At 39.9% G+C, this 23,511-nt stretch overlaps 1 protein-coding gene across 3 annotated transcripts in view; it reads left to right on the top strand.

The window, feature by feature from the left end:
• The window catches only part of LOC126191387 (coiled-coil domain-containing protein 112-like), a 270,959-nt gene that overhangs the window by 230,441 nt on the left and 17,007 nt on the right, over positions 1-23,511 (top strand). For all 3 annotated transcript variants that reach the window (XM_049932244.1, XM_049932243.1, XM_049932242.1), the window contains 2 exons: positions 19,800-19,895; positions 20,209-20,351. In XM_049932244.1, the coding sequence (XP_049788201.1) occupies positions 19,800-19,895; positions 20,209-20,351 (239 nt within the window). The remainder of the gene's footprint in view (positions 1-19,799; positions 19,896-20,208; positions 20,352-23,511) is intronic.

Below are 23,511 nucleotides of genomic sequence, written 5' to 3'. Positions count from 1 at the left end.
GAAATTATGTATATCATATACCAGCTGTTATGTAAACACTGTTTGGCCTTTTACATCAATTAGGATGAATGGGCATAGGCAGAGGGTGCATACAAGCAGCACACAATATCCTGTTGCAGAGCATGCTCTATAGCAGGACATCGGTGACTGTTCCACCACATGCACCACCTGGATGCTTCCCCCAGACATCAATTTCTCAGAACTCCGCAGTTGGGAACTAGTGCTACAACATATCTTTGATTCTTGTCACCCATCTGGTCTTAATTTATGTTAATTTCTTCCGTCTCAGCATTTCTTGACAGTAATTACCCTTTCTTCTCTCCATTTTAGTTTTCTACATCTTTCATTGTCTTACCTGTCTATTTTAACCACAGCACTTCCACCTCCATTACACACAATGCAATTGCGTTTTACTCTTATTAACTCATGCACGATGTTTAGGCAGTAATCTCTATCTTGCACATTACCATGTCTTCTCCTTTAAGCTTTCAGGTTTTCAAATCTCATCCGATGCAATCCCCAACAATCAGTCTTTTCTTCTTATACCGAGCGGTAAGTCTCCCTGACCCACAGTTTTGGGCGACTTTCCCAAAATCTGTCCCTTTTCCTACACCTCTCCAATTCTTTTCCTTCACCCCTCTTCCTTCCCCTTCAACCCTTCTGCTTTAAGAAGAACCACTGGCTCCGAAAGCTTTCCTAATTACAACCTTCTTTTATGTGTATGTTCTGCCACCACTTGGTGAGTAGATTTTTTATCTATACAATTAAATTATTTTGTCAAAAAGTGATTTTTTCATTGTTAAATAAGTGTCTGTTGTGTGATTTGTTCATTGTGTTCTGAGTGTGAGTTGGTGTTTATGTCAGACGTGGCGATCACTACTAGTTATATTGTCGTGTATGGTTCAGTTTGTTACGTATGTCATTGCTGCATTATTTGCTAGCGTAAACTCGATATTATTGTTCATACCATCTAACTTTGCATATGTTGGTATAGTACCCTCTATACTCATTACATGTAATTGTGTTTTTTGTATTATGTCGGTGATTATGTGTCCTCTATCTGAATTCCAGAGGGTTGATCTGAAATTAATATCAGCACTTATCACTAATTTTTTTGCCTACGGTTGTATTTGATGACTGTATTGGGCATATATGGATGCAATCACTCATGTAACATTCCCATTAGTTATCTCCATGGAAACTAAATGTTGATTACATAACTGTATTACCTTAATTCTACATCTACTTCTACAACATACACTGCATGCCACCTAATGGTGTGTGGTGGATGGTACTTTGGGTACCACTGTATTATCCCTCCAACACTGTTGCACTTGCGAAAAGTGTGTGAGAAGTATGATTGTCAGTAAGCCTTTGTATTGGCTCTAATTTCTCGAATTTTCTCCTTGTGATCAATATGCGAGATGTATGTGGAGGGAAGTTATATGTTGTCCGACTCCTCCTGAAAAGTGCTATCCCAAAATTTCAATAGTAACTCTCTCTGTGATGCACAATGCCTCTCTTGTAACATCTGCCAGTGGAGTTTGTTTAGTATCTCCGTAATGCTCTCTCACCAGCTAAACGATCCCATGACGAAACATGCTGCTCTTCTTTGGATCTTATCCATCTTCTCTATCAGTCCTACCTGATAGGGATTCCAGATAGATGAACAATACTCAAGAATTGGGCGAACAAGCACCTTATAAGCCACTTCTTTCATGAATGAGTTACATTTCCTTAAGATTCTTCCAATGAATCTGAGTCTGGTGTTTGCTTTTCCCACTATCTGTTTTATATGGTCATTCCATTTAAGGTCGCTCTAGATAGTTACACCTAGATATTTTACGACAGACACTGTCTCCAGCTGTTTGTCATCAATAGTGTAGCTGTACAGTGGTGGATGTCTTTTCCTATGTATGCGCAATATGTTACATTTATTTACGTTCAGAGTCAACTGCCATAGCCTGCACCAACCATCAATTCTCTCCAGGTCATTCTGTAAATTCTTACTACCTTGTGGCATTGCTACTTTGGTATAGACAACTGCATCATCTGCGAATAGCCTTAAAGAGCATCCGACACTTTCTACTAGGTCATTTATATATATTGTAAACAGAAATGGTCCTATCACACTTCCCTGTGGTACTCCAGATATTACTTTTATACCTGTCAATTTTGTTACGTTAAGAGCGATGTGTTGAGTTCTATTTGCAAAAAAGTCTTGAATCCAATCACAAGTCTGCTCTGATACTCTGTAAGCTCTTTTTCTTCTTTTTTTTTTTCTTTTTTTTTAATTTTATTTTTTATTTTATTTTTTTTTTTTTTTTTTTTCATTAAATGGAAATGTGGGACTGTGTCAAATGCCTTACTGAAATCAAGAAACACAGCTTCAACCTGAGCACCGTTGTCCACTGTGCTGTGGATCTTATGGAGGAACAGAGGTGGCTGAGTTTTGCAGGATCTCTGTTTGTGGAATCCATGTTGATTTTTATAGAGGAGATGTTCATTTTACAAAAACGTCATAATTCTTGAGCATAAATCACATTCCATAATTCTTCAACAGGTTGACATCAATGATATATGTCTATAATTGTGTGGATCTGTCTTATAGCTTTTCTTTAAAACGGGAATGACCTACACTTTTTTCCAGTCATTGCTCAAGCAATTTACGGTAATTTACTGCTAGAAGGGGAGCTAGCTCTTTCGCATAATCATTATAGAACCTTATAGGTATCTCATCTGGTCCTGATGCCTTTCCACTACTAAGCGATTGTAGCTGCTTTTCGATTCCGCGATCAGTTATCTCAATATCTGCCATTTCAATGTTCACATGACAATTGAAAGGAGGGAGAGTGTTACGATCTTCCGCGTGAAATGACTTCGGAAGATCAAATTCAGTACTTCAGCCTTCTCCCTGTTATCTTCCGTTTTGGTGTCATGTGGTAGCTGAAAGAATGAATAGATGATTTTGACCCACTTACTGATTTTACATATGACCAAAATTTCGTAAGGTTTTACTCAGGTCGGTTGACAATGTCTTACTTTCAAAATCATTGAACTTTTCTCTCATTGCTTTCCTTACGCTCATTTTTGCTTTGTTCAGCTTTTGTTTGTCAGCTAGGTTTTTACTTCTCTTGTATCTGAGATGAAGTGCTCTTTGTTTACGTAGCACTTTTGAAACATGGCTATTAAATCATGGTGGATCTTTCCCATCCCTTAAAACCTTACTTGGAACATAACTTGTCTAGGGTATATTGAATGATGCCTTTGAATTTTTTTCATTTGTTCTCCACATCTTTGTCCTCATCACCGAATATTTGATGCTGACTTATCTTATTAATTCTATTTAAAATTACTATCACAGCTTTATAGTCATTGCTGCCTGTTAGTGTGGTAGCATGTTTTGGTTGCCCATTTCTATTATATGGTTCTTGTAACCAAGAGGCATGGTGGTGAAAGCACTCAGAGATATGGGTAGAGTGTCGATGGCAGAGCCAGAGGCTCTGGAGTTGGTGGTGGCAGTGGGGCCACAGTGTGGAAAGAAGGATTAAGGACAGACAGGGCGCCATTGAGTGGCATAGAGGATGACACAGATTGTTTATAATGTGAATGAGCAGCAAAAATTGGAGGGGTTGGCACTGACAAAGGTGCCTCGGGGTGGTGATCATTTGTAGGCACTTGAAAATTGTTATAATAAACAATGAGTTGTTACCATAAGTGAGCGTAGAACAGGGTTACAAGACCTGCATGAGGTGTAAGGAGCTGAAAGTTGTGATAGGTATGGGGACAAACATAAGTGAGGAGAAGTGTTTGTCACCAGGTGCAATCATGAAGTGCAGAGCCCATGAAGTAGTTTTCTAATAGTCTGAGGAAAGCAGTCAATGGCTCCATCCCTTCACTGAATTCTTGAAGTAGTGTCTGCATCGTTAGTGCTTAGGATGGAGCAGTGACCAAGTGGGTTAACCTCTGTAAAAAAAAGCTCTGAGCCTTGTTGTAGGTGCTGGGGGTGAAGGACAAGCTGTCCCAAGACATGCGAGAGCTGCTGTGCCATACTGAAAAGAAAGACTGGCTTTTGAGAGCACACAGATGTGGCAAAAAAATCAGCAACAGTTCTACATAGTGCATAGTATGGAAGAGCCACTCTGGTCAATCACAGAAACACAGAAAGTCTGACATTCTGGACGATAGTCACTGTTGTGACATAATCCATAAGCAAGTTATCCACATCACCATTGTACTGTTCAATACCAAGGGGGACAATACACTACAATGGATGTGCCCAATTTAGCCAAGAACAGTGGAACTTCATTTCATCAAATATAAAAATACAACAACAGTTTCCAGGAAGCTGCTCTCTTCTGTATGAAATATCCTAGATGGTAATCTCTGACTTACCACTTGAACTTGCTATTGGGTAATCACTGATGTTAACATTGGTATGTTCTTACCTGTGGTTAAAAGGCAGTGAGCTCTGAGCCACATCAGAGGTGAAGTCCTACAAAGCTGTGAACAGAGGATGCACTCAGCAATGAGCTGGACTTTTCGATACAGTGGCAAAGTACTCCTTGGTCAGCTTAGTGAAGTGGGTTCTGAGTGGGGGAATCACTGGGCATGGTCGTTATTAAAGCCCAGAGTGTAGTGTGTGCTTACTGAAGGAACTCCAATTGAGGAACTGCTAGGTGCCTGGAGTGGCTGTAGATTGGTAAGGTGATGACCTAAATACTCATCCGGTGTGAGGATACAGGTGGAGGCAGGTGATTTGTGAGAACAAGGTAGTGCCATGATGACAGTGGTATTTATGATGATGCTTATGCTTTTGGCAGAAAGGCTAGCACCAAACTGTACCATGGCATCTGCTGGAGGTTTGGTTGTAAACAACACTGTGTGTGTGTGTGTGTGTGTGTGTGTGTGTGTGTGTGTGTGTGTGTGTGTGTGTGTGATCATCAGCTTGTTCAATATCCAGTAGCAGTGTGGTTTATCAGGCTGGAACTTTGGAAACCCTCGATACACAAATTTGTTGTTGGTAACTGTGTCACCAGGGGACACGGCACTAAGTCTGTGACATGTAGGCTGATGTATGCCTTGTTTCATAAGCACGTGTGAAAGAATTTCCTTCAAAAAGATGAGGGTTTTTAGCTCAAAGATGAGGATTTTATATATAAATATACAAGGAATTGCCTCTAATTCAAGGATTTTCAATAAAGGTTTACAAGATTGCCCTTTTTTTTTCCAGAGCTCTGACTATTTTTTTCTGTAGCTTGAACACAGTGAGGAAGTTTACTGTTTCATCACCCCAAAAAAATATGCCGTATCGTATGGCTGTTGTCAAATATGCTTGATAAATAATTTTCTTAACATCGGAGTCAGTTACTTTATATAGAACCCTCACTGAATAAACAAAACTGTTTAATCAATTCACTAAGCAATCCATGTGATCACTCCAGGATAAGTTTTTGTTTATAGTAACTCCAAGAAAATTAACAGAGTCTGCAGTGATCAATCCTTTGCCATTATAATTTAAGTGCAATATATGTTCAGAAGTTTGTTTAGTTGTGAAATTTACAATTTGTGCGTATTACTTATCGAAGTTTCGAGTCCTTGGTTTGCTCTATATTCTGTGCTACTTCTTTATTGTTATTACATTAAACTACTGTTGTCAAGTCGTCTGCATACAGAACTGTTTCTGAAGATACCTCACATTTGTTGTTTACATAATAAAGGAACAGTTACAGGCCTAGTATGGATTCTGGGGTACATCTGCTTGTTTTTCCTTCTGACTAGAATAGGTTCTCTCATCTTTATGTTGTAAGCTACCCTCATTTCTCTGTTTTTGAGTTAGGATGAGAACCAGCTTGAAGGTTTTCTGTGGAAACAATAAACAGCCATTATGTGAAGCTGAAGCTTCATATAAAATGCTTTAGTGATGTCACAAAAGATACTGATACGCACAGCCTGTTTTCAAGGCATTTGCTTATTTCAGTCGTTAGTTGGTTAACAGTCTCCACACTAATTTGCTCCCTTAGTCCTTACTGGTTCTTTAGAATACTCTCATGTTTTTAGGGTTCCATGTCTCAGTCTGTGAAAATGGAACCCTTATGGTATCACTTTGTTGTTTTTCAGTTTATTTGACTGTTTAGAATCCTTTTTCTTAGGAATGGAGAGACATATCAAGTTCAAATTTATGTCACATATTTATGTCCATGGTCCCCCGGCAGTGTAAAAACTTTAAGCCTCTAAGTCAGTTCAGTCAAAAGATATGGCCATGTACGTCACGTAATTTGATACTCGGAAATTCACTCATCAAAATCTTTAGGGTAGCTCCTGTTGTCCTAGAGTCATGAAATTTGAAAAGATGCAAGGTTTCACAGTATAAGTAATGAAAAAATCTGAAAATTGTTAATTTGTCATTATATAACATGAAATTTTTTTTTGTAATATTATGAAAAAGATAGATTGCTACTCACCATATAGCAGAGATGCTGATTCACAGACAGGCACAACAAAAATACTGCTAAACAAGTAAGCTTTCGACCATAAGGCCTTCTTCTGAACTAAACAACATACTCACACATATTCGCACTGATGCAACTCACCTTTACATTGCATGAATGTGTGTTTGTAAGCTGTCTAATTCAGAAGAGGGCCTTTCAGCCAAAAGCTTACATCTTTAGCAGTCGTTTTGTTGACCTAATTGCGACTCAGCATCTCTGTTATGTGATGAGTAGCAATCTATCCTTTTCATAATATTGTCATTATTCCATCCTCAATTTTCTATTTCTTGTCATTTCTCATCCATGCCTGCCTGTTACAACCCCTTTTTCTCTTCAACAGACTGGCACATCATGTTCAAATTTATGTCACATACTAAGGTCATCCATTGGGGAGGGGGGGATAAAACATGAAAGCTTCTAAGTCAATTCAATCAAAAGATTCAGCTTTTTGTGTCACATATTTTGAAACTCACAAAACCGTTCATCAAAACCTGTATGGTATCTTCTGTTGACTTAGAATCATGAAATTTAACAAGAAGCAAGATTTCACAGTACAAGTACAAGTGAAATCTGGAAATCGTTAAACTGTAATTATATCACATAAAAAGTATCATTTTATCTTTAGAACATATATTGCATTCATCATCTGTCAAAAGCATAATAGATGAAAATTACTGGATACAAACATAAAATGTAAGTTGTATTTGTATTCTAGTAAATAAATACTGTAAACATTTTTTATTAAATCTTCCATGTCTACATACATAAAATGAACTGAAGTCCCCTGCTCGCTTCTTTTTGTACATGCGGGTTAATAGGAGGAACTGCTGCAGAGATTTTGATATGGTCTTGGAATTGGTGCGATTGATATAGTGCCAGTATATATATTGAAAACAGGCAAAAATTGTTGATATTTTCAATTCCCCGGATGGATGAAAGTTTGCACGGAACAGTAAGTGCACGAGTCCCTCCCACAGGGCCAGTTTTAATTCATTATGCTTTTGATAATTGATTACAACCATTTGCCTAAATTTATGTTGTTAATATTGATATGATGCAGAAATTTCCTATCTCATCTTGTCTGTCTTCTTTGTGGACAGGTCGAACATCTGCATATTTCATCCTGTCAGGAAAGCAGCCCTCATCAAATGACTGATATGTTATAAGGCAGAGGCAAGATGCAACATAATGACATTGTGATTTTATAATTTTTGTTGCAAATTCATCTCAGTCCACAGATTTAAGATATTTTAAGGATTTAGTAATGCAAGCTGCCCTATGGAAGAATGCATGAGTAAATTTCAATTCTCCATATCTGTGTTGCATTATACTAGAATTCATGTGAGGAGGAGAGTAATCATCAACCTTATTTGAGGTTATAAAGTGCCTTTTGAATTCTTCACAGATCTGTGTGCAGTTTGTAACAATTTTCTGATCAATTTCTAATTTAGGAATTAAATGATTTGTGTTCTCACCATGTACTTCAGTCGTGACAATCTGCCATACAGCTTTTGATATGTTAATGCCATTTGATATGAATTTACTGTTTGCCATTTGTTTTGCCTGTTTGACAACTCTGCCAAATATTCTTTTGTTTTGTTTGCATACATGAGAAACTCCGCATCACATGTTCAGTTTCCTCTTCCAAATACTAAAGACACTGAAATCTTCAGTTATCCCCGAATTTGTTTTACTGTGTTTGTCATGTACAGTTGTGAAAGGTACACACTCATTAAAAATACTCATGAATTGTAATACAGCTGCAGAGACACACATTAAAATGAAGATAGGCCATTTTGAACTTGTCTTGGGTACTCTACCATATGGAATCATGCTGATAGTGTGATATGTTGGCAAGCTGACTGACTGCCATCCTCAGTTAATCTTGATTGTATTTTGCTGGGTACCTTGCTGTCAGTTATACGTTGGAAGTGCCCAGGCATGGCATTGCTGGTGATATGGTGGAGCAAATGCACCCTTGGGACATGAGCCACATTCACAGACCCTGTGCTGTGCCACTGCTGATACAGAGGAGGTGTGTCTATGTGGCGTAGTCTCAGTTCTTTAGTTGATGCATCATGAGTGGATCTTCCAACAGACAGTTGTTCTGTTTTGAGCACACCTAAGACTGGGTCCCATGCCTTACTTAGTTGGAAACCCCAGTCTTTGTTTCTAAGTTCATCATGTAGCCAGATCACTACTGATTCTTTTAAGACATAATCCCAGAATGTCGTAACAACTTTATCCCATCATAATTCATTATATTTCCTTAAGGGAACCAGCGTTCTTTGCTGATTGTTTATTATTCATGCTCTCTGCGTCTCCTAGACTGTCAGTGTTGTCTGATCTATGTACATTTTTCCTAATTGGCATGGGATGTGGTAGACTTCTGCATTCTGGAGTCCTAGATCATGCTTAACAGACCCTAACAAGGCTTTTATCATTGGTGGCAGATGAAATACACACTTGATGTTTCATTTCCAGAGTTTTCTTCCAATTTTCATTCATTTGTATGGGATAAAGATCATTACAGCAGATTTCTCTTCTTCTTACATTTTAGTAAGGTAACTTGCTACAGCTGCCAGGAACTTGAACTGCATTTTAACCATCACCTGTACAAATTACTCTGTATTCGTTTTGTTCACATGAACCATCATCAGGGGAAGACTATCAACAAATATGAAATGTGCAATGTACACGCAAAGCAGAACACCCGGTGGGAAAGCAATTCATCTTTTCTTTACATGAACTGAAAATTCTTAAAGTTACACAATGATTACAAACCCATACATAATACACAATGAGTGTAAACGGCATAATATTGGTCTCATGGTCTCAAAGTAACTCACAACCAAGTATGAAAGAAGTACCTAGAATACAAATTTCACTTAAATAGAGAACATCAGTTAACACAAGCATACATAAGAACCTCAAAGAATACAATGTAAAGCACATCCCATCATTTTTGATATAGGTTATATACAAAGATATACATTTTCAGGAGAGAGGTGAAAACAACATAGTTATATCGCAGGACACCATATTAGGACATACGAGAGTTATTTTTAAAGTAAGAACTAATAGAGCATCGTGTCTGCGCATCTTGTCTTGTGACGTCCATTCACAGTTGGCCACTCTTGGCCAATCTTTCACCATACCGCCATTATGTTTGATATCTCTGCCGGTGTTGGTATATGGTGGTACTGCATTATTTGTTGCCATGTCAATCAGTACTCCCACCGATTGTGAAGTGCGCTCGGTATTCGGTTCTTAAATGCAAAACCAGTTCATCCTGCTGAAATTTACCAGCAGCTTGTTGAAGTTTATGGTGCAAGTGTAATGAATGATGGGAATGTTTGTAAGTGATGTAGGCTGTTTAATGGAGGAAGAGCAGATGTTCATGATGAAGAATGACCTGGACGGCCTACTGTTGTGAATGAAGACTTGACACAAAAAGTTGATGAGGCAATCCACGAAAATAGGCATTTCACTATTGACAAGCTGCATCAGAAATTTCCACTAGTTTCAAGAACAGTAGTGTTTCACATTGTTACTGAGAAACTTCTCTACAAAAAAAGTGCAAGATGGATACTGAAAATGTTAACAGCAGAACACAAAACAAAGCAAATGGCACATTCTCTGTCCATTTTGAAACACTATCACAAGGATGGTGACAAGTTCTTCAGTCGCATTGTGACCAGTGATGAATCATGGAGTGTGTACACTCCAGAGAATAAACGTCAATCCAGTGAGTGACATCATTCAGACTCCCCGATGAAACCATGAAAATTCAAACAAGAACTGTTAGACTTTTTGCCAAGAGGATTGACCCTAAATGCTGGGTACTGTGAAATGTTATTAAAGCTTAGGCACGCTATTCAGAATTGTCAGTGGGGACAGCTCTATAGTGGCATCCTTCTGCTTGATGACAATACTGTGAAATGTTATTAAAGCTTAGGCACGCTATTCAGAATTGTCAGTGGGGACAGCTCTATAGTGGCATCCTGCTTCATGACAATGCTTGGCCTAACAATGCGACAAGAAGAAAGACTAAACTGGACAAGTTTCATTGGGAATTACTGGATTGTCCACCATACAGACCTGACTTAGCCCCATCAGACTTTCTTCTGTTTCCAAAACTGAAGGAATTTCTTGGTGGAAAGCACTTGGAAAATGATGACATGCCAAAAGGAACTGTTACTAACTGGTTTAATGGTTGGGCAACAGAGTTCTTTGATGCTGGGATCCAAAAGCTGGTACCACGACTTGATAAATGTTTAAATGTTTGCGATATAATTTACATTCATAAATAAAGTTTCTCTTACTCTGTTACAAATCAGTTCTTACTTATGACCCTCTTATCTGTATTGTCAACGATGTGAAGATGTGCAATATCCTTGGAAATGTTATGAAATTATGACTCAAAGAGTGGTACTTGAATGGACTGCATAGAGCATAATACCGTATTTACTCGAATCTAAGCCGCACCTGAAAAATGAGACTCGAAATAAAGGAAAAAAAAAATTCCCGAATCTAAGCCGCACCTGAAATTTGAGACTCGAAATTCGAGGGGAGAGAAAAGTTTTAGGCCGCACCTCCAAATCGAAACAAAGTTGGTCCATTGTCATATGAGACACAATTTAGGTCGAATGAATGACGATACAGCTACAGTAGTTTGGTTCGAGTCGTAAGCTTAGCAGTTAAGCTTTATCAGGTAGCCATTGCTATGCGTCACGCACTCCGTCCGTATTTATACGAGTACCCTTCCTTTTTCACGTGCTTCGTCTGGTTTGAATCGATTGCTTATTTTGCTTCGATCTTATAAGTGCCATTTTCTTTGTTATAGGTGTATACGTCACTCTAAGCTGAAAATGCATTACTGTACTGTCATGCATTGTTCGTCGCATTCTGATAGTGCGTGTTTACGACCTGTCGCCGCTAGCGGCATGGCTTGCTTTTGTACGCGCTACCACCGCTTACAATAAAAAGAGAGGAATTGTCTCATTAGCTTATTTGTTGTTACTTATACTGCTGCTTTCTTTGATAATGATCAACAAGAACCAAATAATAGGCTGCGTATGATAAAACATGTTCTGAACGAGAGTTGGCGAAAATTTTTCTCCGTTTGAAAATATTTGCGGCCGCTTCTTTAGTACATCAAATTCTGCACAGAAATTAGTCATCTTAGATTTATAAATCTAGTCAGTTGCCGTGCTTCATTTCTGACTGTATCACTACTAGGCATAAGAATAATACGAATATAAACATGACACGATACGTATATTCTTCCGCGTTTGCTGTTGTCTCACTCTAGTTTCGTAGTTTATTGGGCACACAGGATTTAAATGAGATAGCAGCAAACACGAAACAATACATGGCAAAATGTTTATATTCGTATTATTCTTATGGTGAAGAGAATACTGCATGTGATTCACAATACATAAAGTTCCTATTAGCAACCATCTCTTCTCACAGGTAGGAAAAAATTCAGAATGTAGAGTTGGCCATATTGACAAAAATCCCAAACAGTCTTGCCAGTCTGATTTTCGCAGTACATTGAAATTCTGCTACAGTCGAAGATGAACAATACGGAATTTGTATTTACTTCGTTGGATAATGTATGAAAATGCAGTGGTTGAAACTCGGGGCGGAGAACAAAAAGCTCGTCTTCCGCCCTTTTTTTTTTTTAAATTTATTTACTGACGCAGAGGTTTTGGCGCCAGTATTTATCTTTGTGCCTATTATACAAAGCATGCCTCTGTCGCGCTACATATATTCGACGGCAGAAGTTAGTTGTGGCGGCACCTACGAACATTTTTCAGAACTTCTGCTTGCTTTGCACTCGATTCTAAGCCGCAGGCGATTTTTCGGATTACAAAAAATGGAAAAAAAGTGCGGCTTAGATTCGAGTAAATACGGTATACTAGCTTATATGCCATAAGTCTGTAATGTTTAGTAAACCATAAATGTCTAGGCAAAACATTAGCATAGGCATTAAAAAAATACTATATGCATATGACTTACAAGTCTGAAATTATGTCAAAAATAAAAAAGAACTTGGACCACTCGTGAAGTATGAGATAATTTAATCATATGTTGTTTGTAATACAATATATGAAGTTAGATGAATATACATCTGTTAATTTCTGAAGGAGGCTGATCAGTAATCATATAACCTAACCTTCAATATACAGATGACTTAAACATATGGTAAACATGACACCTGATGGGGCTGAGGAATGCTGTCAGGTGTTTTGTGAGCCCATACACGTGAAGGTAGTCCATAAAGTCCAGAAGTTCACCTGCTTGTGAAAGAAGTCTTTTCACTGTCTTATATTAGAAAGTGTTGTGGAACAGTTTGATGGTCTTCTGCTTCAGTTGGTTGACTAGATCGTCTTCTGTCCACATGTAGACATTATCTTCCAATCTTATGCTTCTCTGGTATACAGGTCTCAAGGCAGGTATTGACACAACACTTTCCACTTTCCTCTGTCTTGTCCTCTTTCCTTTATCTGTTGGCAACTTCATACATTTTTAATGTAGTCCAGCATTCTTAGGCTGCTTCTTTCACTCAATCCTTCTCTTCCCCACTATCTTCCCACTGAAGAGTCTTCATTGCAGTCAATTTCCTCACAATATATATTTGTCCCAACGAAGATGTTTCCTTCATTCTTATCATTTCCGCTAGTTTTCATTCTTATCATTTCCACTAGTTTTCCTTCCTCTCCCTTTCTTAGAAGTACAGAGTACTGCAGAAATAATGACCTACAATGGGAGATCAAAAAGTTTCCATTCGAAGGTTCTGCAGTCAAGAATCGGTATGCCAATCAGACAAAATTACCATAAGCAGTGAGGTAATCATGCCACCGATGCTCTAAGTTGAAGATAGCTGGTTGGTAAAACATAATAACTGGTTGGTAAAACACAGTGTCCTGCTATGTGCAAAAGTCCATAACTGCTTGCTGCATATCCTCGTATGACAGGAGTCATCAACTGTTCTAGCCCTTTTTCAATTGACCTAAGCTGTGATAATTGAATGGGGAGAGATCAGGACTATAAGGCAGGTGCTTGAGTGTGTCCCACTTGAGTTGGCATAACTTTTGTTTTACGATATTTTCAATATGGGGTGTGTGTTATTATGAAGCACATCATAATTTCTCCAGTGTTGTACCCCAGTGAAGGAGACACCAGTCTGGGTTATCTGGGTTATCTGGATACTTCCCACTAACACCAACCTATCCGAACTCTGGAGATGGGAACTTGCCCTTCAATATATCCTCTCTTCCTGTTATCCACCAGGCCTCAATCTCCGCTAATTTCAAGTTGCCGCCACTCATACCTCACCTGTCATTCAATAACATCTTTGCCTCTGCACTTCCGCCTCGACTGACATCTCTGCCCAAACTCTTTGCCTTTGAATATGTCTGCTTGTGTCTGTATATGTGTGGATGGATATGTGTGTATGTGTGAGTGTATACCCGTCCTTTTTTCCCCCTAAGGTAAGTCTTTCCGCTCCCGGGATTGGAATGACTCCTTACCCTCTCCCTTAAAACCCACATCCTTTCGTCTTTCCCTCTCCTTTCCCTCTTTCCTGACGAAGCAGCCGTTGGTTGCGAAAGCTAGAATTTTGTGTGTATGTTTGTGTTTGTTTGTGTGTCTATCGACCTGCCAGCGCTTTCTTTTGGTAAGTCACATCACCTTTGTTTATATATATATATATATATATATATATATATATATATATATATATATATATAATTGAGGGAAACATTCCACGTGGGAAAAAAATATCTAAAAAGAAAGATGATGAGACTTACCAAACAAAAGCGCTGGCAGGTCGATAGACACACAAACAAACACAAACATACACACAAAATTCTAGCTTTCGCAACCAACGGTTGCTTCGTCAGGAAAGAGGGAAGGAGAGGGAAAGACGAAAGGATGTGGGTTTTAAGGGAGAGGGTAAGGAGTCATTCCAATCCCGGGAGCGGAAAGACTTACCTTAGGGGGAAAAAAGGACGGGTATACACTCACACATACACACATATCCATCCACACATATACAGACACAAGCAGACATTTGTAAAGGCAAAGAGTTTGGGCAGAGATGTCAGTCGGGACGGCAGTACAGAGGCAAAGATGATGTTGAAAGACAGGTGAGGTATGAGCGGCGGCAGATTGAAATTAGAAATTAGCGGAGATTGAGGCCTGGCGGATAGCGAGAAGAGAGGATATGCTGAAGGGCAAGTTCCCATCTCCGGAGTTCTGACAGGTTGGTGTTAGTGGGAAGTATCCAGATAACCCGGACGGTGTAACACTGTGCCAAGATGTGCTGGCCGTGCACCAAGGCATGTTTAGCCACAGGGTGATCCTCATTACCAACAAACACTGTCTGCCTGTGTCCATTCATGCGAATGGACAGTTTGTTGCTGGTCATTCCCACATAGAATGCTTCACAGTGTAGGCAGGTCAGTTGGTAAATCACGTGGGTTACAGGACTGGAATAGGTGGTGGTGGGAGGGTGCATGGGACAGGTTTTACACCGGGGGCGGTTACAGGGGTAGGAGCCAGAGGGTAGGGAATGTGGTTTGGAGATTTCATAGGGATGAACTAAGAGGTTACGAAGGTTAGGTGGACGGCGGAAAGTCACTCTTGGTGGAGTGGGGAGGATTTCATGAAGGATGGATCTCATTTCAGGGCAGGATTTGAGGAAGTCGTATCCCTGCTGGAGAGCCACATTCAGAATCTGATCCAGTCCCGGAAAGTATCCTGTCACAAGTGGGGCACTTTTGGGGTTCTTCTGTGGAAGGTTCCGGGTTTGAGGAGATGAGGAAGTGGCTCTGGTTATTTGCTTCTGTACCAGGTCGGGAGGGTAGTTACGGGATGCAAAAGCTGTTTTCAGGTTGTTGGTGTAATGGTTCAAGGATTCCGGACTGGAGCAGATTCGTTTGCCACGAAGACCTATGCTGTAGGGAAGGGACCGTTTGATGTGGAATGGGTGGCAGCTGTCATAATGGAGGTACTGTTACTTGTTGGTGGGTTTGATGTGGACGGACGTGTGAAGCTGGCCATTGGACAGGTGGAGGTCAACGTCAAGGAAAGTGGCATGGGATTTAGAGTAGGACCAGGTGAATCTGATGGAACCAAAGGAGTTGAGGTTGGAGAGGAAATTCTGGAGTTCTTCTTCACTGTGAGTCCAGATCATGAAAATGTCATCAATAAATCTGTACCAAACTTTGGGTTGGCAGGCCTGGGTAACCAAGAAGGCTTCCTCTAAGCGACCCATGAATAGGTTGGCGTACGAGGGGGCCATCCTGGTACCCATGGCTGTTCCCTTTAATTGTTGGTATGTCTGGACTTCAAAAGTGAAGAAGTTGTGGGTCAGGATGAAGCTGGCTAAGGTAATGAGGAAAGAGGTTTTAGGTAGGGCGGCAGGTGATCGGCGTGAAAGGAAGTGCTCCATCGCAGCGAGGCCCTGGACATGCGGAATATTTGTGTATAAGGAAGTGGCATCAATGGTTACAAGGATTGTTTCCGGGGGTAACAGACTGGGTAGGGATTCCAGGCGGTCGAGAAAGTGGTTGGTGTCTTTGATGAAGGATGGGAGACTGCATGTAATGGGTTGAAGGTGTTGATCTACGTAGGCAGAGATGCAGAGATGCGTTCTGTGGGGGCTTGGTAACCAGCTACAATGGGACGGCCGGGATGATTGGGTTTGTGAATTTTGGGAAGAAGGTAGAAGGTAGGGGTGCGGGGTGTTGGTGGGGTCAGGAGGTTGATGGAGTCAGGTGAAAGGTTTTGTAGGGGGCCTAAGGTTCTGAGGATTCCTTGAAGCTCCGCCTGGACATCAGGAATGGGATTACCATGGCAAACTTTGTAAGTAGTGTTGTCTGAAAGCTGACGCAGTCCCTCAGCCACATACTCCCGACGATCAAGTACCACAGTCGTGGAACCCTTGTCCGCCGGAAGAATGACGATGGATTGGTCAGCGTTCAGATCACGGATAGCCTGAGCTTCAGCAGTGGTGATGTTGGGAGTTCCACGACTGTGGTACTTAGAAGCAAAAGACCGGCAGGAAGTCCTCAAGCAGCATAAACAAAGACATCGTGGAAGATGGCTATGTGTAGGAGCAGAGGAAGGTTGTACATTGCAGGAATGGAATGCCAAAGGTGTAATGCATGTTTAGTGTCACGAAAAGGATCTACAGCACAGGAAATGAAATGTGGAAGAGGAAGATGTACTAAGTGAATTGAAGGAAAGAACATGTTGTACAGGTCTCCCAGAGGAGAAGAGAAACGAAGCCCTCTGACACCCTCATTTTGAAGACCAACTGTGGCTGCAGCTTATTGGTGAAGGCATAAAGTGGTGAGGGCAGCACCAGCTTGCCAATACAAGGTCAGTGTCCAGGCAAGACATGGCAGCAGCTGATTTAGGTTGGGGAATGCAGACTTTACCGTTGTCGCCAACTTATATATCCTTAGTGGCATGCACACAACTGGTGCTGGAGGGATGATTGCCAGGTACCATTTAATTACACTTATTTGCAAAACACATAAAAGCAAAGTCCAAAATATTGCACAGTCTGAATAACACAAGAAAAAATCATCCTGAGCTGATATTAGTTGAACAATGAAATCCCATAGTGGAATTAGTTGTGGCGGTCACTATTGAAGAAAAGTGCACTGAGAAGGCTAGCATCAGAAGAGGCAAAGGCTCAAAGGAAGATGCCTGGCGGATCGATGAGGCTGATGTGGAGTGTCACCCCAGCAGCTGCTGGAGTGACATAGTGGTGTGGTGTAGTGTAGATGTGGTCCCTGGCCCAGTCTCACTAAAAACTCCAATTTGAGGGCCACTCTGCAGCCTGCATAAAGCCCGGAGTGTGAGTGTATGCTGTTTCTGGTGATCAAGTCACATCTTACGTTGGTCGCAAGTGGAGGGACATAATATGGTGCTAGGCATGTCGCTACTTGCAGACACAACATAGTCCCTGTGGCTGCAGCACCTCTGTCGCTGATGCGAACATTGCTTGTGGGTGAGACTGGTGCCTCTGGTGGCACCTGCTAGAGGTTAATATGTCAACAGGCATATTATTGCTTGTCAGCAATAATGTTTCCAAAACTTTTCAATTATGTGTGATGCTTGGTGGACGATTGTCTCCGGAGGAACACCTTAGCAAACTATCAGGGGCATTGTGCCACAAGCAGAAGTGACCAGTAAATATAAGATGCTTGACATCCATTTGTTGTAGAATCTTAAACCATATTCTGAGCTCAAACATAATGAGGCATTTCGAACAGAATGACCTCCATGCCTTGGATTCCAAAAACGTTGATTGTGTGTAACAAAACTGGCACTTTTCTCACATTACATCCTACAAGCCATGGATCAAAGTAGTCAGGTAAATGCAGGATTTCTTAAAAGCATTTCATTCAATACCACATCTACACTAATCAAAAATATGATCATACAGGACAGGGTGTGAATGAAATTTGAGATTGTAGAAATAAGTTCAGGCGTGCCCCAGGGAAGTATGTTGGGACGCTTGTTCATCTTGTATGTTAATGACCAAGCAGAAAAATAGTAACAGTAAACTTTTCATAGATGAAAATCTATAGTGAAATGCTCACTTAGAAAAAGCTGGCTAAGTATTCAGTCAGATCTTGATAAGGTTTCAAAGTGGTGCAAAGGTTAATAACTTTGCTTTAAATGTTCAGGAATGTATAATTCTGTACTTTACAAAATGAAAAAATGTGGTATCCTATGGCTACAGTAACCACGACCACTATTGTAATTGGTCAGCTCATACAAATACTGGTTGTATCAAACAGTGGAAAATCCTGTATGGAATAATGACAGTATTAGAAAAGGGTAGTTGCTACTCACCTTATAGCAGAGATCCTGAGTCGGAGATAGGCACAACAAAAAGACTGTGAGCAAGTAAGATTTCAGCCAAAAAGGCCCTCAAATAAGCTTTCAGTTTTCACACAAATGCAACTCAGACAGACGTGCCCACAATCTCTGGCTGCTGAGGCCAGACCAGGCCAGCCAGAGACTGTGGTCATGTGTGTGGTGTGAGTTGCGTCTGCATGAGTGTATGTGTGCGTGTGCGTATGTTGCCTGTTTTTGATGAAGGCCTGTTTGGCCAAAAGTTAACTTGCTGACAGTCTTTTTGTTATACATATCTGCAACTCAGCATCTCTGCTAGGTCGGTCGCAACTATGTTTTCATAATATTGTCTAAATATTAGTTGTAACTCTTTATAGAGATATGAAATGGAATGACTGCATAGGATTAGTTGTAGATAAAGCAGGTGGCACACATTGGTTCATTGGTAGAATACAAGGGAACTGCAACAGTTTACAAAGAAATTGCTTACAAATTACTCATTCAATCCACCCTAGAATATTGCTCAAGTGTGTGGGACCCATACCAAATAGGATGAATTGGGGATATTGAATATGCACAGAGAAGTCAGCATGAATGGTCACAGGTTTCTTTCACTCATGGGAGAGTGTCACAAAATTACTGAAGGAACTGAACTAGTAGACACATGAAGATAGACACAAACTATCATGAGAAACCCTGCTTGCGAAGTATCAGGAATCAGCTTTAAACGATAAACCTAGGAATACAATACAGCTCACTGCATCTTGCTCCCATGGGGACTGTGAGGTCAAGATTAGCTTAATTGCTGTGTGCTCAGACGCATTTAAAAGGCAATTCTTCCCCTGCTCCATACATGAATGGAACGAGAAGCCTTTCTAATAATTTGCACAGTGGGAAGTGCCCTGTGCCATACATTTTACAGTGGTTTGCTAAGTATGGATGTAGGTGTAGAAGGTAAAAACCATTGTGAGTTGGCTTTCTGTAAATGGCATACTCCAACATAACATCATGCCTCCTCTTGACCAACACATCAAGGAAAGGAAGACAGCAATCCATGTGAAACAAATATTTAGGTAGATAAAATTGAGATGTTGTAAAAATTCTCAATGCCATGAAGCCAAATAACAAAATTATCATCTACATATCCAAAAAAGCATGCAGGTTTCAATGTTTTCCATGTGTCTGGTAATAGAACAGGTCATTAAATAAAAGGTAAGTGGATGTCAGTATGTGTTGAAACTGGTTAGTTAATTGAAAATTGCTGCTTGACACCTGAAGCTGTTTGTTTAAAAATTATTCTGTGCAAGTGAGATTGTGTACTACACATGTTTTCACCACTTCTGCTACTGTGTATTGTCATGGCAAAAATTATTAAATCTTAAATCAGTGTTCTGAGTGATTGTCAGATTGTCTTGTTTCCAGAAAGCAAAAGAACTTCAACAGCAGTTAGAAGAAGAGAGGAAGAGGGTGGAGAAGGAGAGGCAGCTTCAAGAATGGAAAAGAAAGAAGGAAAGACAGGTACTGCCAAGCCACAGCCAAAGACAAGTTTGTTAGTTTTCTCAAAACTATAAATGTGTTTCCTTTCTAGATCACAAAATTACTGATAATGTAAGTTGGTCTTAATAGAATTTCACTACATTCCTAACACGGGAAGAAATGCTGAAGATATGTTTAAGAAAATGTTGAAATTTATCAAGAAGGTACATATTTTTTGTTCCATGTTCTAACCACTAGAGAAGTTAAATTTTTGTTGTAGTTTTTTATGTCTGCTTTCAGTTTTATAAACTAACTTGTTCTCTCTCTCTCTCTCTCTCTCTCTCTCTCATTTAAGGCTCAACAAAAAGCAAAAATTGAGCAACAGAAAGAAGAAAGATTGGAAAAACAGAGAGAAGCAGTTCTTGAACGGCAGTTACGGGAGTTGTTTGAAATAGAACAACGAGCAGCAGTAGCTAACAAGATGCTCAAAGCTTTCAGGTGAGGTGACGGCTATAATTAGTGGTTAATGGTCTACAATTTCCCTTCAGATGGAGAACAAATCATCATTGTGCAATAGGATCTATAAATGGTAAAATATTTCACATATTGATTCCAAATCTACATTGACAATCTCCTGTAGTCACGTCTTTTTTTTTTCCCAGCAACTAATGAAATTTCAAGAGATGCCTTATCTGTCTGCTATGTCTCATAAATTATGTTAGTTTGTACTACAGTAGTAAAAAGTTGATTATGGGATGTCATATTCCACTTAGGGCTGTAGAATTTATATATTCCTTTGAAAGGATCAAACAAGCTGCAGACCCATATTACAAGTGATTGCAGAATAAATACTTCTGCAACCATAAGCAGAGTACAACATCCTTTAAACAATTCCCGCCAGCACCTGCATGAACCTTAACATTTTAGTGTTTTCTGTCATTTGATGTGGCGGTAGTGTTTGAATAACATTTCTTGTGAACTAAAGCAGACAAGATGAATCATGAATGTATTAAATTACAACTTTGCAACTATCTTTATGATTGCAATTTACTTTCTTCTTCTCTTTTTGGATCTAGGCCATGTTTGTCTACAGTAAATGCAGTAGAAACTCCTATTACTAATATTCTTGATGATTTTGAGAACAGTTCCTGTATTTGTGTCTTACTATTAGATCCTGAACAAAGCATTTGATATGTGTCACATTAAATTCTCATAATTTAGCTAGTGTGCTACGGTATCAAGAATAATGAAATGACACTATTTAGATCAGGGATGGCCAAGAACTCTGCACATCTGCTGAGCTCTTTGATGTGTGTGAATCTCCCTTGCAGGGCTGCACATTTCCCTCACTAGCATGCCTGCCAGCCCAAGTGGGTGATAGGGAAAGTGTACCCACCGCACTTGATTGCAATGCAGTTGTGTAAGGAGATTTGAAAGGCTTGCATGTGGCTAGGTTTCACATTTCTCGGCAATAGAGATCACAAACAAAACAAATTGTTGGTATTAAATAATGAAAACTCCAAGTTGGATATCAAGAGAGATAGATTGCTACTCATCATAAAGATGACACGTTAAATTGCACGACGAAAAGACACTTGTACATTATCTTACAGCCAAAGCCTTCACCAAAAAAGGACACACACACATTCATCCATACAAGCAAGCACACTTTTTATGCACTCACCACCGCCACCTCTATGTAAAATGGAAGCAGCAATTTGGAGGGGGATGGGGAAAGGGAAAGGATAGCAGGTTGAGAGTGGGAGGAGAGCAGATCCTCCCTTCTGTCACCAGCTTTTCTGATGGCGCATTTATCCTTAGCACACATTCTCCGCTCCCAAAATTTTACCTATGGTAACATACTGTCCCCACACCCTGCACCCAACAATTTCCAACCCCTCTGTCCTGTCACCTCTTCCCTATTCTCATCTTCCACCTTCTTTGTGTGCCACCCTCTTCTGATGCACCCACCTGTCTTTCCCCTTCCCTGCTCCTCTCTTGTTTTACTCCTCGTTTTCCCACTCCACCCTTCCCTGCCCCACAGCCTCCCAACGCTGTGCCTGTTGGCAGTTTAGTCCTGGCGCACTCCACCAGGCAGCATTCAGTACTCTCCTCTATCCCCACCCATACCCTGCAATCTTGTCCTCTTCCCCACCCCATCCACATTGCTGCTTCCTTTCTACATGACAGTTGCATTCCGGTGCAAGTTCCCGGAGATTGTGGTCATTTGTGCATGAGATGTGCTTGCCTGTATGAATGAATGTGTTTGTGTTTCCTTTTCTGATGAAGGCTTTGGTGCAAAGTTAATGTGTAAATGTACTTTCATTTTGAGTGTTTCGACTTAGTATGGCTTCCTTATATTGTAAATTTTCAGTATTATTTAATTATTTTTGGCTCACTAAAGACACAATAAAATTTATATCTTGCACAAACTGTCAACGTGCTAATAGATGCAATTAGTTTTGTACATTTTTGTCACTCATATTACCACATAAACATGACTTGTTTAGTTTCATAACAAAAAAAAAATTCCTTTCAGTCACATATGTCAATCAAAACATTGATATCATATTTGCAGTTATGGAGACATGAGAACTCTTACCAAGGAAACATTTGTAGAACTCCTGGATATTTTTATCATAAAATAATTTGTCTTTTAAATGAGAATTACATTGCAGATCAATCAATTCCATCAGCACATGCCTGTATGTACTTTCAGCTGAAATGGCAAATAGTCTTGAAAACAGCTGAAAACGTTTAGAAAACTGTTCCTGTAATTTTTTCATTGGCACACTGAATTCTTCAAAATTAACACCATTGAGCTTGCAGAAATGGACAGTGTTTTTCATCAGATATTGTCCCTTCCACAATGTGCTTTTCTCTTTAAATGTGTCCACGTTCCCCATCAAATCACAAATAAGTCACTTGTCACCTTGCATTGTCTTATTGAAGGCAGTGCACAGTCAAGTCCACTTAAAATACAAAGTCAGCAATCCATTGTGGATCTTCTAACTTTGGTTTCTGCTTCAGAAATTCAACAATAGCAGGTCTTAAATCGACAAACCATCCGGGGCATGCCCCTTCATGTTAATATGTAACGTCTCTACATTGTTCATTCGGTTAGATTGAAAACTGTTGAAACTGATGGTGTAATAATACATGCAACTTCAGATAATTTACGGTTTCTATCACCAATTTCACCACGTGCTCCATGTCTGCAAATCTAGCACAAAATGTTCCTTGACAATGAACAATGAAACCCATACAAATCACCTGTTGATCGTTGTAATTTTCTGCTCTTTCGTAGGCAAATAAATCTTCAAATAATTTGTACATGGTGTTACAATGCTGTTCCATAGCAAATTTGCAGTAATCATCGATTATTTGACTTCATCATAGATATTGTGGATTCTCACCCTTGTCTTCAAAACAGAACTGATTCTCATTCATTTTTAAACACTTGTGACAGTAGATCACTAGACTGCCTCCTTTTGTGCTTTACAACTTCCTTTATACTATGAGCAAATAGCAAAGGATAAACATTGTTTATCCTTTGATTTTGCCAAACGGAAGAAAGTCATGCTGACCGAAAAATGCTGCACCAAATACTGAAAGAAACAGTGTCCCATTGCACTGCTAAATTAAATGTCATGCTGTA

The sequence above is a fragment of the Schistocerca cancellata genome, chromosome 6, assembly GCF_023864275.1.
Source record: "Schistocerca cancellata isolate TAMUIC-IGC-003103 chromosome 6, iqSchCanc2.1, whole genome shotgun sequence".
NCBI classification, from domain to species: Eukaryota; Metazoa; Arthropoda; class Insecta; order Orthoptera; family Acrididae; genus Schistocerca; species Schistocerca cancellata.
This window is presented reverse-complemented; position numbering and strand designations above follow the sequence as displayed.